General features: G+C 37.1%; 1 protein-coding gene across 1 annotated transcript in view; it reads left to right on the top strand.

The window, feature by feature from the left end:
• The window catches only part of POU6F2 (POU class 6 homeobox 2), a 248,070-nt gene that overhangs the window by 60,893 nt on the left and 171,032 nt on the right, over positions 1-16,145 (top strand). Inside the window, exons 2-3 of the mRNA XM_031060864.1 lie at positions 12,896-12,987; positions 13,913-14,141. Of these exons, the coding sequence (XP_030916724.1) occupies positions 12,896-12,987; positions 13,913-14,141 (321 nt within the window). The remainder of the gene's footprint in view (positions 1-12,895; positions 12,988-13,912; positions 14,142-16,145) is intronic.

The raw sequence follows: 16,145 nt of genomic DNA on the forward strand, positions 1-16,145 counted from the left end.
AACTTATGGAGAAGAAAGTAAATGCCATGAAAGGAATTTTCATGCTGTTCACAATAGATATCACTTGGTATTAACTATCTACTTGCAGCTGTGTGGCTGCCAAGCTAGGTTTTTCAACACCAAACAATGTTGTGTAAACTAAAAGAAAATCTTTAAATTCTTATGAAGCCTTGAGAAGCCCTGCGAAGTCTTGCAACCTCTCTGAGTAGTACTACACTACTATCCACAGGAGTGTCTTACCCAGAAGCATAAAGAAGTGTCATTAGTGTTCCATGCTCAAGTTTATTTCAGTAGACTGCTCACAAGTGTAAGTTAACAAAGAGTGGGAATGTATTGCTACTCTCTGCTGTTTTGGGCAAACCTTGTCTGTGGTCATTTTTCAAAAAGAAAGGATTCAGAGGATGCTATTGTAAAACATGCACCTCCTGTATTTCTCTGCAGGTAATCTATGGGCTGCTGGAGCCATGGAGAAAGGGTTTGCATTTGTCCAGCATCCAGTGCTTCACAGAAATCTCATCCAGAAGCCAAAAGAAGAGTTAGGATATATTTCAGCAGTGAACTAAGAGAGCAGCATCAGACCAGGAAAATTTTTGTTGATAACAGAGCCTGTGCTCAGCTAGCTAAGGAGAATGAAAGAAAAAGATATTGTATCTATAAGTCTAAGTAAGCCTGTGGGTGTGCATTAAGGACTTAACTCAATTTGAAAAATGCTGCCCAAATTTGTTTCTACTGTGCGTAAAGTGTTTCTAAGCCTCAGATGAGCCATTATATTTATCCAGCATGACATCTGTTAAAATATTTTTGAATAAGGAGCCTGTAAGGAGCATACATAATAAGAAAGCTTTTGTGAGCATGTTTGTATTCCTGATAGATGAGAATGGCTCGTTTGGAACCTTCTCAATGTTACACTGTTTAGGAGGTATGCTAGATCCCAGATGAAAACCCACAAGAAAATGTAATTAGTGGAACAAAATTTAGTGCATTTGCCTCACGGCTACTTTTTACATTGCAGCAGTTTTGCTGTTAATTTTCCTTCTTCAAAGTACTAAAAACAAGGGATTTTTGAGCTGGGGACCTAATCACAATACAAAATCTGTTTCCCAGTCCTATCATATATGGTCTTCTTCAAAGAAAGAAACCTGATCTGCTTTTCATTAAGAAAATAAAATTACCAGACTCATAAACCTTGACCTTGGCTTGTAATCTGGTAGAACCCAGCTAATGGAAACACTGACTGAAATAGAATGGACAACTTTCTTGAGTAATGATTTGTAGAATTGTACTTCTGGTTCACCAAGTTTCGGGCCAAAGCAAATTTAACGGCCAAGTTATAAATATTTGAAAAATGCGAAGCATAATGGAAATGCTGACACAACAGGCATAAGCAGCTCAGTGGTATAATCTGGCAGTGCTGTTTTGAAAATGGTTATATGATAATGTAATTCAGGCCTGGAGAATTTTTAGCTAAACGTATCAATATGAACCTAATTTAGTTAGACACTAATACAATCATTCACATTCAAAATCTATAGTACTCTGATGTATAGATCAAGACAGTTTCTTTCTCCCTGATTTATATCAGTGAAATATATGTTACAGTACACAATAAATAGGATGAGTATCAAATCACTAAGGTGATGTTTTTTCAGTCTTCTGATCACTATTTACTGAACAGTGTCACAACAGCTATATCCTTTAGAGTGTTAATATGTAACCAGAACAAACAGAGAACATAGGAAAGGTGGAGAAAAGTTAGATATATAAGCAAGAAAAAGTGAGTTATTGATTTTATTGACTGGTTTGTTAACTTCTGACATTGCAATAAAGCCTTATTTATTTGTATACAGAAGACTCAATTACATAGATACATATTATTTAAACAACTGGGTTATTTACAGGAGAATTGCAGTTTCATAAATTATATAGACCTGCATTTCTCAAGCTGAGGTTTATCCATTGTTACCACTTAGGGCGTTGTGGTATCCACAAATGCTCTTCGGAGGAAAGTCATTCGAATAACGTTAAGTAAAACCCCTGCTATTGTAACAATACATGTCCAAGGTACACATTAGCCTATGCAAGCTGTGTTCTTCACAATGACTGAAATACAAATTATTGCATACTTCTTTCTATGTCTGGAGGAAGTAGCATGCTGGCAATACTTGCCACTCCAATTGACATGCCCCTTTGGTCCAGGATTTCTCTATGCTCTGACAGCCCAACAACACTCTGCATGTGGGATAAGAAGAGATGGTGAAGGTCCCACAGGAAATGGTTGGGCATGAGCCTAAGTCTTTTGCCAGATTAACACCTGATTTTTTTCCTTTATGACAACTGTAAGGAACAGACAGTGGATGTGTTTGCTATTTCAAAGCAGCCCTGGCTATCCTCATAAGACAGCTTCTCTGGGCAGAGAAGCAATACAGCTGTGTTAGAAAGACACACAGCTTGCACTTCTAGAGCACCTTGTGAGCATAACTGTGTGTCTTCCACACCAAGACTGGCTTCTGTTTGTTCATTTGGGAGTATGGACAAAGAAGTTAAAGTCTGTTTGTCTATATGTACCTTTAAATGTTATCTTTATATTTTGTAAATATAGCTAGGTTCTTCTAAAAGGCTGAATGGGTCTCAGTTAGATGCCAGAATTATTACAGAACTCTGTAAGACTTCTTACAGAACTCTGTAATAGTTCTGAAACTATTTCAGAATATTTTCTTTAAAAGAATTTTTTCAGAAAGAATCTTTCCTTTAAAAGCATTTTTACAAGGAATCAGTGATTACTTTTTGCCCAACTCCAAATTATGTTTAGTAGGCATGTGCACGTAATCTGAGATCTGACATAATCCTCAAAGTAAGTAATATGACAAATGGAAGCTGATGCTGCTTTTGTGTTGTTGTGTAATGGAGTTAGAATAATGACAGGACAATAATAAAATAGAATTCTGCAATGCCCTCACCTGACTTTAAGTGGAAGTAAAATCATGGAAATTAGGAGGACAATAAAATAATGCTTTGCAAAAAAGATAAAGAAATAGTGTTACCCAAGTCTATTAGTGACTTAACATGCTATGAATGTGCTTAAATTAATAGCATATTTTACCAGTAGTTATTTTTCAATTACTGTAATGCTGAAAAAATAAACAGAAAAATAATATAAAAAATGAAAGTGATGTAGGAAACTGATTTGTTACATCATGTATCTATATTTAGAGAGTCACATGAATATATGTGAAGACAAGTATTTGCATGGATTAGAAACATTTTATTCCATAAAATTTAACCCTGTTAGGATGTGCTGCAGTGCCCTATTTGAAGCAAGTTGCCTGCCACTTGCTCTTTTGGCAAAGTTAAGTCATATGGCTTCTTTTTGCTTTTTTGTTTCTTCATGGCATGTTGTTACAAAGAGGTCTCGTCATGACACGACATTTCTAACCAAGAGATCTTTAATGAAATTCAGCTGTCCTGGTGTTAGTGTTCAGAAACACATAATCACAAGAATGACTATATGCTTTTATTGAAGAGCTCTGGGTGTCAGGGGTGCAACCCCAAATCTGACTCCAACGTGGGTTCGGGATGAACATGTTTTTATATTCTATCATTATATAACTTTCATGTTAATTATTAAACTTATATTGTTCTATTGTATACATAGATTTCATTCAAGCATAGGGTCCTTGTTGTCCCCCTCAAACTTCTAACATAATTTCTCGTGATTCTTCTTACGATTAAACAATAATTATATTTAATTACTAAACAATCATCATATCTAACAATTATATCATTTACCATACTGCTTACGCAGGTGCAATTTCACATGATCTCGCAAACACAAAGCCTAACATTTTCAGAGTCTATTTTTAACATTTTTCCAGGGCCCCACTAAGTCTAGCTTCTAATTCCCCGAATTTTATGATTTTAAAACCTTTTACTATCACTGGGATGTATGTATCTTACATGTAAAGCTTTTTTACCCTATGCTATATTCTCAAACTTTTCCTAGGAAACTAATCCATCACTAATGCAGTGGGATTTTGACTCACATAAAGGCAAGATAAACATGTTACAGGAACAGTGTCCAAATGTTTGTCAGCCACTTGGTTATTTCTATGGAGATCTATTTTGGAGTATTTTCAATGTAGAAAAGACTATTTTAGTGGCTGGTGCAGAGCGGTTTATTATCACTGATCGGCAAATAGCTCCTCAAAACCAGACACTATGATGATGTTGGCTACTAGTCTTTTTGCTACCTTTTGTATTTTCAGCTTTTGATCTGTGAAGGAGGGAAGTACTGAAGGGGTGGGGAGGGCTACAAACCAAGAGCTCTTGGTGTGTGGTGTAAACTTGGTTTAGTGACGGTAAGGCTTGACATACTTTGCAAGATCTGGTTGTAAGACTGAATGCTCTTTAAAAACATAGATATAAAGTGGCAAAAGCTCCTGGCAAAATTGTAAACAGCCACTACAACTGATTTCAGACAATAATAAAGAGAAGGAAGTCAATTCAGTTCAGGATTTATGAGATCTGGAGGTGTGCATACCATAAGTTTCTGCAGCTTCCAGCCAACAATTTCATTTTAAATAATGTTTCACCCTGCTGAGCCACATCATGAGAACTTGCTGCAGATATCAAATGGTACCAGTTGCTTTTGGAAGGCTGTTGTATTTTTGTAGCTGGGACCTTCTGAAGATACCTATGCAGCTAAATAGATTTATAATGAAGACCTACTAGTTTTGTGATGTAGTTGGATCTAGGACTGTGAGATCTCCTGCATACAGAGTTGCTGCCACTGTTAAGGTTTCCTTCTGAATCTCAACTGGACTTCTACACTATGTCACTCTGTGGGATGGCTCTTTCAAGAGTCTCAGTAAAGTCTGAACAGCTGAACAACCTGTAATGAGTCACTTGATGGAGCTGCCCCACAGGGCTGTGTAAAGACCACAGCAGAGAGTGTAAAATTGTTAAAGACACTGCAGGGATGAAACCAGTGAACTCAGTAGCAATGGTGATAAACTACTGTTGTTTTACCATACTTGCTGGGCAGATTGCTCCAGTAGAAGTTAACATATATTATGGGGTGCACTTTGCTGAAGGGTGACTCTCCTGTGAGGTGCTTTTACTAGGTCTAATTGAATACTTCCTTCCTTAACTGGATGTTCTCCTCTCACCAAACTGGGTGATTTGAATTTTTAAACATGTTCTCATCGGACTGATAAAATACTAGGTTCATCTGCTCCCCACCTTACAGCTTTTTCTTTCCAGTCCCTTGTCAAAGTTGTGAGTTGAATTACTATCACTGGCTGCCTACCTGTGCCCTCTGTAGAAATTAGTCTATCAATATAGCTTGTAAAAAGCAAAATATGTCAGACATACTATGCTTTTCTTCCACCCAGAAGCCTGAATTACTGTGCACTAGAGATTATCCACATGTATTGCCTGGCTTTCAGTAGACTGTAGTGCCAGCAGCCAAACACATACTAAGTAACTGTGCAGGATTCCTCAGACAAACAGCATTATAAGATATCTTCATAGTCTGGCTTATTTGGGGGAAGGGTACAGAAGTCAGGTGGGGAGGGTGAGTGTTGGCAAGCTGGGCTTTTGATGGAAAGCTTGCCCTCTTCCCTCTTAGGAATGAAACCAATATGCATAGGTAAGCACTGTAAAAAAATCCTAAAAATATCTAAGATAGCTATAAAGATGGCAAACTGTAACAGTTGTTCCAAAATAGATGTTCCTTCATGTGCTCACTCTTTGGCATTTAGTAAACTTCCAGGGGTGGAAAGAGAGGAAAGTTTAATTTAGAGAATCCTCCTAGCCTTCTTAGCTAAAGATCAGCTGCCCAACATGAAATAGTAATGCATTCAACTGTCCATCTTCTGGTAAGTCACATTTATCATCCCTGCATTCACCAGCACTAACCGCAAACAGTGAGTATGAAATGTTGTATGAATCCAGAGACTGATAGGGTCTTTGTGGCCTTAATATTTGTGCTAATGCATACAGTATAAAAGGAACTAGAACTCTCAATATGAAGGGTCCAACTCATAAAAAATGTATGTACCACTAACAAGGGATTTTTATGCACTGTACTTTGTGGGTGAAGAAAAGTAGAATGAGTCTATTTTGAATCAAGAACATACTTTTGCAATTATATCCCTTCACCTTTTCTGCAGTAGCAACACTTCTTTTCTCACATGAAGTATTTGAAGTGGAAGAATATTCATATAGGCACCAATAAGAAAAAAATTTCACATATGGTAAAGAGAAAAAAGAAAAGATGAGACAATGAAAGAGGAGCAAAAATAAAGATGGGAAAGAAGCCCTTGGGAGAACTGAGATTTTGAGTTATTTGTGATTTTGTGCCTTGGTATGGTTGATTTTTTTTGGATGGTAATTATAACTTGTGGTTGCCCAGAAGAAGTCCTCTGTAACACGAATCACTTTAATAGTCTGATTTTCATTATAAAGAGTCATGGAGTTTTAATGTTATCAGTCCTAATCCAGAAGGATGCAGCTGCATAAGTACAAACCAAGCTCTGTGCATAGGGGTAATGAGGACAGTGATTTCAGGTACTGCATGTGCCTTGTGGGAGAAGATCCTTTAGAAAGAAATATCTCCAGGGACCAGGCAAAGACAGTATTCTATACTCTGCTGGCAGAATGACTTTGAGCTCTCCAGATGATTTTAGTTGCTTTGCAGTAGCAACTGCGAGGCAATTTCAGATAAGTATAAAAATGTGGTGTTTTACTTACTTAAGTACTGATTGATACACTGAGTAAAGCAAATCTGCTCTATTCATACTGCTGTCTTATTCAATGCATTTTCAATGCAAGATTTTTAGCTCTTCTGTATAGGATATTGCATTGACATATATGTCAATATGGTAAATCAATATACCATTCCCTTATCACACCACAAACATTTTCAAAGGTAAACTAGAAGAGCTTTGTACATAGGAAGAAGAAAATTAAGAATGAGAGCTATGTACCTTGACACAATCTGACATTGTAGAAGATGTGCACAGCATTTGTATGTTGTGCTGAAATGATTGAACAGTAAAATCATAACATCAACATTCCAATTTTATTAGGTTTCAGAGTTAATAAGTGCTAGTAGTAATTCTGCACACATCCAGAATTCTACACATTTGTTTGTGTCTCTTTCTGACGGCGAAATTACTGCCTAAAAATAAAAAATTAAAATCTGAAGTACAGGTCAGCAGAAAAATATTAATTGCTGAATCATCTGTGTGAATACCTGATACCTAGGGAAATTTTATACAATCCAAAGGAGTGAATTTTGTGCCACATCTTGGTCATGGATTGGAAAGAGACAACTGTCTAACAAACTAAATATGGAAGGTCTAAGCTTAAATTCATATTTTTCAGTGGGAGAATCATTAATCTAATATAATTTATGAGATTGATTTTCTTTGCTGAGATAGCAGGAATATCTCCTCTGATAACCATAGGAAAATACCAATGTAAAATGGAATCAGCATAAAATCTCAATTTTGTCTCCTGCAAGTATTGTAAAATTTAGGTGTGTTTGTGAAATTTTGTGTAACAAACTGATTTCTAAGGTTTTACAATGTGGTAGTTTGTGCATGCTTCCTCCTGACATGTCCAAACTCTGATGCAACGGGAAAATGAAAATAATGAAATTGAGAGCCAAAATGTGGTGGTTTGTGGCAAAATGAAGAGGGAATGTTATATTTTTTTTTTCATTATCAGTTGAATCTTTTTCTTTCAGCTATTAAATTTCATTCAGCAAGGTTGCTCTTAGTAGAATTGCTGAGAGTTAAGGTTTCATTTAGTGAAGAGCTGAGTTGCTTTAATCAGAGATGATGGACTTTCCCACACCATACCTGATAATTTGAATAATATTAGTTGCTATATTTAATTTCCTTAAAAAGTTGATTTTTTCTCTTGATTATGACCTAAATGCAGCAATGTTTTGCTCAAATTGTTTAGTTTATTATTTTTTTTTAGTTTTAAAAAGTAAGACTTTTCTCACAGGCAGTATTTTTATTTTAATAATTTAATTCTTAAAGCTGTATTGTTAATGTGAGTTGTCTCAGTGACTACAAAAGTCTACTTTTGATTTCTTATTGTTATGGTTACTGAGAGATAAATACAAGTAATTTAATGTCACATTGTGGAACTAGCTAAAGATTTAATATCAACTGTTGCTTGAAATGTGTTCTTTTATTAATGTTAATGCATTTGAAATATTTTCTTATATCTCAGAAGGATTTATATATTCTTTTGACCACTGAAAATCTAGTATTATTGAATTTGATCCAGGTCATTTTTCAAAGCATTGAGTGCTAAGGAGAGGTGGTCCAGCATATCTCTTATTTTGATACAAATGTGAGACATATTGAATTAATTCATGAAGACCATGAGGAAGCTGTTCATATCCAGGTCATCTGCTGAGATTAGTGCTATGCTTTGCTATGAGCATTGGCTTTGAGTGAGCTTTGGTGCAGAGTTTGAGAAGAGATGCCAGGGTGCATCATGCCTTTGAGCAGGCACAAGCACATGTGCAGAAGTGCCAGGGTAGAGTTGGATGTACCAGTTTAATGCACTCAGTGCTGTGATGCTGTTCTGTACCATTTTCAGTCAGCTGCAGGTTCCTTGCAAGCATCAGACCAGGTGAAACAAGGGCAGCTGGGACAGGCGTTGAATCCAAGTGAGGATTCTGGGGAGCATGTGCTGGTTCACCTTGTCAGAACTGCTGTAGCCCTGGAGCAGCCAAGGAGTTGCAGAGCAGCTTTGTGTTTTGACCCATGCCTTCCTGAACAGTGGATCTAGAGCTGAGGAGATCAGCTAAATTGTACTTATTTGAGAATCCATATTGGAGTCTCTTTTCCCCATTAGTTGTAAAGTGGGGCATTGGAGCATTCTCGCCTTCACAGGGCACTGGAAGACACTAAGAACTGAGTTACCTGTTGTGTTGCTGAAAATGTGTAAGAAACAAAATGGAAGCAAACGATGGAAAGCCTTTTATAACCAGTACATTTACAGCTGTAATTTTGTATGAAGCTTGGTGGCCTTGAGATGTGGATTTGTTTTTCTTCTGCTGTTTCTCTTGTTGTTTTCTGTTTTTTGCAACATGTCTTTTCACTTGGTTTGTGGAAATTTTTTCCAATTTTGATAAGGGGAGAGGAAGGTTGCCTTTGTTTTACTTGGCTTTATTTTAAATAATATTTTATTTTAAGAAGGCTATTTTTGAGTGTTTACAGTGCACTTCAATCTTTTTTATTGTGTCATGCCCTTCCAGTCCCTTGGTGAGATGAGAGGTATGTATTATATAATTTATAATTAATTTATGATGAATCACATATGATGAATACTCCTTATTAAATATGAAAACCTTGTCTGCAGTCATGGCAGTACTATGGCAATGGCTCTCCTGTCTGTTCATATGGTACAATTGAGCAAACTCATTGACTTAGGCTGTGTTGTCAGGACTCAGCCATTATAAGAGCCCGACCTAGGCAAATAGTATTAAGGAGAATTGGCTCTCTTTTCAGAGTAGCATCCCTTCTACTGCCCTCCCCCTGCCCTTATGCACCAGGAGTCGGGGTTGTAATGAGGGTAGAATTTCTGCAAAACACAGTTGCAAACAGAGAAGGTACTGCTGGTAGTTCCCCATCTCCATAGGGGTTGTTTTAAGTCCTGGTTCCTTGCTGGCAGACCCCTCACTGACAGAAGGCTGAGCAGAGTTGGGGGTCTAACCTAACAGGAGGTAACAGTAGGCCTGGGTCAGACAAATGGAAAATCTAGGCTAGATTTTGACAGTCCATTTTCATTATTGAGGACTGGAATTTGGACAAAGGGATAATTTACCTGAAGAGGTCATTCCAGCATCTGGAATTAACCAACTCCCAAATAAACTCAGTAAAACATTGGCAAGAAACAGTGTAGGGGATTGTGTGCTGCCAGTTTAGGGCAGTTGGTCTTAATGAAAGCATTCTTCCAAATTCATAGTAATGAATCTCTGAAGCAGAAATAGTTGAGAAATCAGAAATAGAGCTCCCTGACTCCTCTAAAATCAGGGGAATCCCCCCAGTCAGAAATATAAGGCAGAAAAGAAAAAGTAGCCTTCTGGCAATGTTTTGTGCTCTGCCTTGACTATGCAGTGTTGACCTATGTGTGTCAGTGAATGCAGCATACAGCAAGGAAAAAATGCTGTCATTGTGTGATGCAACAGACATTACCCTGAAATTCTTGCTTCCCTGTATTTAGTGCCAGCCCAGCAGGCAGATTTTCTTGTACATTTTCTTGACTCTTAAGTGTCTGTTATAGCAGGTAGATTAGGAGGGGCAGGAGAGATCTGAGAATTTTGGTCAGAGAATACAGGATTGATAATTTCATATAGGATGCCATATAAGACCACATGAAAGTGTGTGCTGTTTTCTTGAGATGACTGCATCCTATGGGAACTGAATTAGGAGCAGCAGGCAGAGCATTTGAGGACCGAAATAAAAAAACCCAAAACAATCATCTGTGGTGTGACAGGAATGTAATTCTATGTGATTTCAATTAGTACAATGAAAAAGGAAAGCAATGTAATTAATTTTGGCTTGATGGTCCAATATAACCAACTTGTGTTACGTAACGATTGTGTGATCAAATATTGAAAAATCATTACAGTACAGATAACAGAAATCAGTGGTTCTTTGGATGGGCACCGTGGAAAAAAGAATATTATAAGACAGGCATATTACTTCAGAACTTCTCACGTATTTTCTGAGAGCTCAAGGTATAAAAATTGCAACAAAATCTCATTCTAACAGCTTTGGTTTTGTTCTTTTCCCAAAGATTTCATTAGATTATTTAATTATATGACAGGTTATCAGGAGCTTGTTTTAATATTGATTAAATCACACCCCTAGACAAAACTCACAGCCCTTAAAATTACATAAACAAAATTGACTTATAAGATTTGATCTTAATGGGGAGTGATATCTTCATAGGTATTGAGCCTTGGATCTAATGTCACTTTATGCATACAGCTGTGAAGATTAAAAAAGAAAGACCATAACAGTATGTGGAAATTACCAAAGGAAAAATTATGTTTAGGAACATAGCACTTTATTTTGTATAGGAGGACATAACACTGGGGAAACCCTGTTTTTGGTCTTAGGGGTGGCATCAGCACTAGAATTGCTATGCATTTGAAAGAAACAGTTTTCACTGAATTGCACATATCTAGTTACATTTTTCTCTTTTCATTTAACTTGAATGAGTAAATTGCAGATAAAAAATTTAGTGACTGTGTCTCTTTTTGCATGTTATTAGGCAATTTTTGAATCCTCACTGATTATAGTAGGTCAGCATATTCTCATTATTAAATGAAAATGGTCATTAAAATGGCAAAGATATTTCTATAGAATTCCCTTTATAAAATGTCAGCAAGTTTGTATGTTTTTATTAGTTCCAAATCAGATATTTCAATAGACCATTTGTAAGTATTCCCAGAGCAATGTCCATTTCTGAATTTTTAAGACCACACTAAGACATTACAAATTAATCAGATTTTCAGATTTCTGCATAATAAGTCTGCACATTTATTGTTTAATCCAATTCTAAAATGCTGTTATGATTGACAACTTACTGTAGAGATGGAAGTCAATTGAATAATATGTAGCAGTCAATTTTATTTGAACCTTAATGTGGTGAAGGTGGGTTTTTTTCCACATTTCCATTATTTATAAGTTGTTCCCCTTGGAGAATATAGAAAAGAATTTGTTTTAAATGAGCTGATAATACCCTCTTTAAAATTTATTACAGAATCATATCCTTTTTCCTTACAGCATAAGGGTGTGCCAAGAAACTGTTTCTGAATTATCTTGCTATTCATAGGACAAACATTAGAAAAGAGCATCTTGTTAAGGTTTACTCAGAATGGAATTTCAACCACTCATCAGGTAAAAAAAAAAAAAAAAACAAAACAGAAGATATCATACCAGTCAGGAAACCTGATGCCTTTGCCAGGGATTCCTTTATAAGAGACCACAGTACTCTTGCAGCTACATGTGATGCTTGCTGCCATTCTTACAATCTCAAAAATCAATGTGGGCCTGATCATCATCACTGAAAAGTTGGGAATCAGTTGAGCCCTTCACCCAGAGGAAATGGAGGACTGGGATCTAGTTTTGAAAACATCTTGGTGCTTTCTTACAACTGATAGGATATTTTTATTTTTCTTCCTCCCTTTCAAATCTGTATTGCAGATTTCAGCAAAATTTAGCAGGGCTAGACTGTGTTCTATGCTTAGAGAGTCATTAGCACTCAGCATATAGTTCGATTGTTGGATATTGATCATCTCACTAAATGCTGGAAATCCTTGGTTTTGCAGAATTTTGCTAATCCTCCACAAGCAATTTAAAAAACAAGCTGTCATATGGAAGCATACCATAGTGCCTTTTTATTGTGGATAGTACAGCCTTTGCTGCCTCAGTAACTGACAAAAGAAAATACTTTATTAAGATAGAAAGTAGATGCGACTTGATTATTTTTCAGATAATTTTTACTTTCAGAAATTGCAATGGCTGATGCTCACCTAAGCATAAAAAATGTAGTTCCTACGCACACGGAGTGCTCATGTGCCATATGTAAATTGATGTATAATGCAACCCACATTAGCTGGGTTGGTGATAGCTTCAGTTTCACTGCTGTCAGATTTCTGTAACTCTTTGAATGAGCTGGCTGGTCTGAATGAACGTTAGCATAATTTATGCAGCTGATAAGCAATTTGAGTGCTTGAGTTATTGATAAAGCACTTTAACATATCATTTTCAGCTTCATGTTATGTGACATCAGAGTAGAAGGTAATGTGACAGTCCCCAGGCTTGATATTAAAGTCAATCTGTTCTCTGAATTTCAGAGACCAGAGGAAACACAGTGCTGCCTGATACAAGCCCAGCAGACCAGCACCAACCCAGTCAGTCCCATCCTGCATTCCCTGTTGGGCCTCAGGTCAGTATCTTTCCTTTTAACTAACTGAGATGTGCAGTTTGATGAACAATAAATAACTGTGACTGATCACCTTTGATGTGTATAATGTAGAAAATGTGAATCGCTTTGGCTTCATTCAGTGATACAAAAAGAATATGTATCATGTATATTTTAAAAGTCAAGTTTGGCAGGATTAGATTTTATTTGCTTTTCTAAAATAAAACCTAAGTTTTACATATTTAGGAAGTTAAAATATTTTAATTTCTTATGTAAATTGCTTCTGAAATTAATATAATAATTTAATATTGAAAATCTTTTGCAATTTTAATGCAGAATTATTGTCTCTGACAGTTGTCTGTCACACAAAACTCCTGTATTAGCAAAGGTATTTCATTATCTTTTATGCCAGGTATTTATTTTCTTTAGAGCAAAGAGTAGACAAAGTAGTATTGCACTTTGTAAGACTTTAAAATATTTCCTATCCCACATCACGATTTTATCCAAGTTCTCTAAGAAGATACTCAATATTATTCCACTTCCCAGGACAGTCTTGGTCCACAAAGCTTCTGGTAGTTGTCACTAGTGTTTTCTGCTATTATCAATCAGTATAAAACCAGGAATTTTTGGGAAATGTTGGCATTTAGATACTTGTAGACTAAGTTGAGTTATGTCTTTTTTTGCTCATAAATTACTTTTGGTGTATGTGCAATGAATTTTCCAATTTAGATTCAGCTGGGGTTGCTACTATGCTGTTTGACTGAGGCTTACAGTTTCAGACTGTCATATTTGTCAAACTTTTCTGTGTTGGTGAAAATGTATGCTTTTAGATACTGGAAGCAGTGCATGTCTGTAATGGAACACGAAAGGATCTCAAGCAAGAAGGTTGAAAGTGTGTAATACTGAGTCATACGCACTAAAATAGGTTTGTATCTGTGGTTTCTTACAGCCACTACTGACAGCCCAACAGTTAGCCTCAGCAGTAGCAGGGGTGATGCCAGGAGGCACTCCAGCCTTGAATCAGCCAATCCTTATTCCTTTCAACATGGCTGGGCAGCTGGGGGGCCAACAAGGACTTGTCCTAACTCTACCTACAGCAAATCTCACCAACATCCAAGGACTGGTAGCAGCAGCTGCAGCAGGAGGCATCATGACTTTGCCATTGCAAAATCTACAAGGTAAGTCATATTCATAATTTTTCTAACAGGTTCTTTCACATGTTTTGTGCCCTCTCTTTCTTTAAACTGAGTGGTATCTTTTTCAAATTAAATGTTACTCTCCATGAATATTGAAAAGTAATACCTGGATTGTTTTTGAATGCTTGAGAGACACTTAAGGGCTCTTTGCTTTTTTATAGAAACATATTGCAATTTGGGTCTTACATTCTGTGGGTCAGTAATGCAAACCACTTGAATGACTCATTAGGTTTTTCTGTCATCAATGATCAATGTTCTCTACTCACAGATCACTTGGAGATTTCAAACTATAGAATAACAGAATTATAGAGTATCAAGGGTTTGGAATGGACTTTAAGATCACGTAGCCCCAACCCCACCTGCCATGGGCAGAGACACCTCCCCCTAGACCAGGTTGCTCAATGTCTTACCCAACTTGTCAAGGTTGGGACATCCCCAACCTCCTTTGGCAACCTGTTCCACTGTCTTATCACCCTTCCAGCGAAAAATTTTTTCCCTAATATCTAATCTAAATCTTCCCTCTTTCAATTTGTACCTCTTATTCCTTGTCCTTCCACTACAGATCCTGATGAGCAGTCCCTCTCCAGCTTTCTTGTAGAACCCCTTCAGACACTGGAAATTTGCCATAAGGTCTCCATGTGATCTTCTCCAGGCTGAACAGCCCCTACTTTCTCAGCCTGTGTTCATAAGGGAGGTGGTCCAGTCCTCTTAAAAACTTCATGGTCCTCCCCTGGACTTGCTCCAAGAGTTTCACATGTTTCTTATCTTGGGGACACTACAACTGTGCATACTCCAGGTGGGATGACTTGTGAGCAGAGGGGCAGAATCACCTCCTTTGACCTCCTGGCCACACTCTTTGTGATGCAGCCCAGGACTTGATTGGCTTTCTGAGCTGCGGTCACAACATCTGGCTCAGGTTGAGTTTTTCATCACCGGTAACCCCCAGGTCTTTCTTAGCAGGGCTGCTCTCAACCACTTCTCTGCTCAACCCATTGGTGTGTCTGGGATTGCAGTGACCCAGGTGTAGGACCTTGCACCTTGCATTGTGGAACTCCATAAGGCTTGCTTTAGCCCACATCTCAAACCTGTCAAGGTCCCTCTGGATGTCATTATTCCTTCCCTCCAAGCAAGTTGACTGCAACACACAACTTGTTTCACCACTTTTGATTAAAGCAGCTGTATGATTAGAGGCAACTAAAAATACAGTATTGCATGAAAATAACTTTTTATAAAATTTACAATAAAATCAGAGTTTTCTCATCTGTCATCCATGCCCTAGATATTTGGTTTTGTTCTTGCTGTGGGAGGTCTGCTTTATCAATTAGGTTCTGCCATCCTCTTTCAAGTTGTTGAGAGAGTTGCATGACTCCAAAGTAACTAGGAAAAAGTTAATCTCTATATGTATCCTCTCTATTGTCTGAGCTGTACCATGCTTGCAATGGTTCTACCCTGAGGGATCTGCTACATTTTCTCTGTGGTCTAAAATCAGACTGAAAGCAGTTCTATAAGATCCCTTTTTTCCCTGTTCAATCAGTGTGTCTGACACTGTTAGGAACAGTACTCAGTACAAGTACATATGATATAAAATACAGATGTATTTATTTACTATTCCTAACTATGTTGATACTTCTCAGAATGCAGTTGCTTCTGAATAGAATGGAACAAAATATAGCAAGATTGTTAGCCAATATCTTACAACAGAATTGTATAGTTTTAATGGATGAGGACAGTAAAGGAAGTGATAATCCAGTGTGAAAGTGATGAACATGTAAGCAGGAAGTGTAAAAAGAAAGCTTTAACTTGTTAGATTTATTATTTATTTATTTATCTATTGCTATTTCTTTCCAATGTAAACGGTACAAAATATTTTCCTCCAACAAAATGGTAATTTAAAAAAATTAATCCTCTGCACTGTGCCCTAAATACCTTTTAGTCATTAAACTCTGGTGGCTGCTGATTACTAGATGCATTATTTGAAGCACCAGA

This window comes from Geospiza fortis, unplaced genomic scaffold (genome assembly GCF_000277835.1).
Source record: "Geospiza fortis unplaced genomic scaffold, GeoFor_1.0 scaffold265, whole genome shotgun sequence".
In the NCBI taxonomy this organism is placed as follows: domain Eukaryota; kingdom Metazoa; phylum Chordata; class Aves; order Passeriformes; family Thraupidae; genus Geospiza; species Geospiza fortis.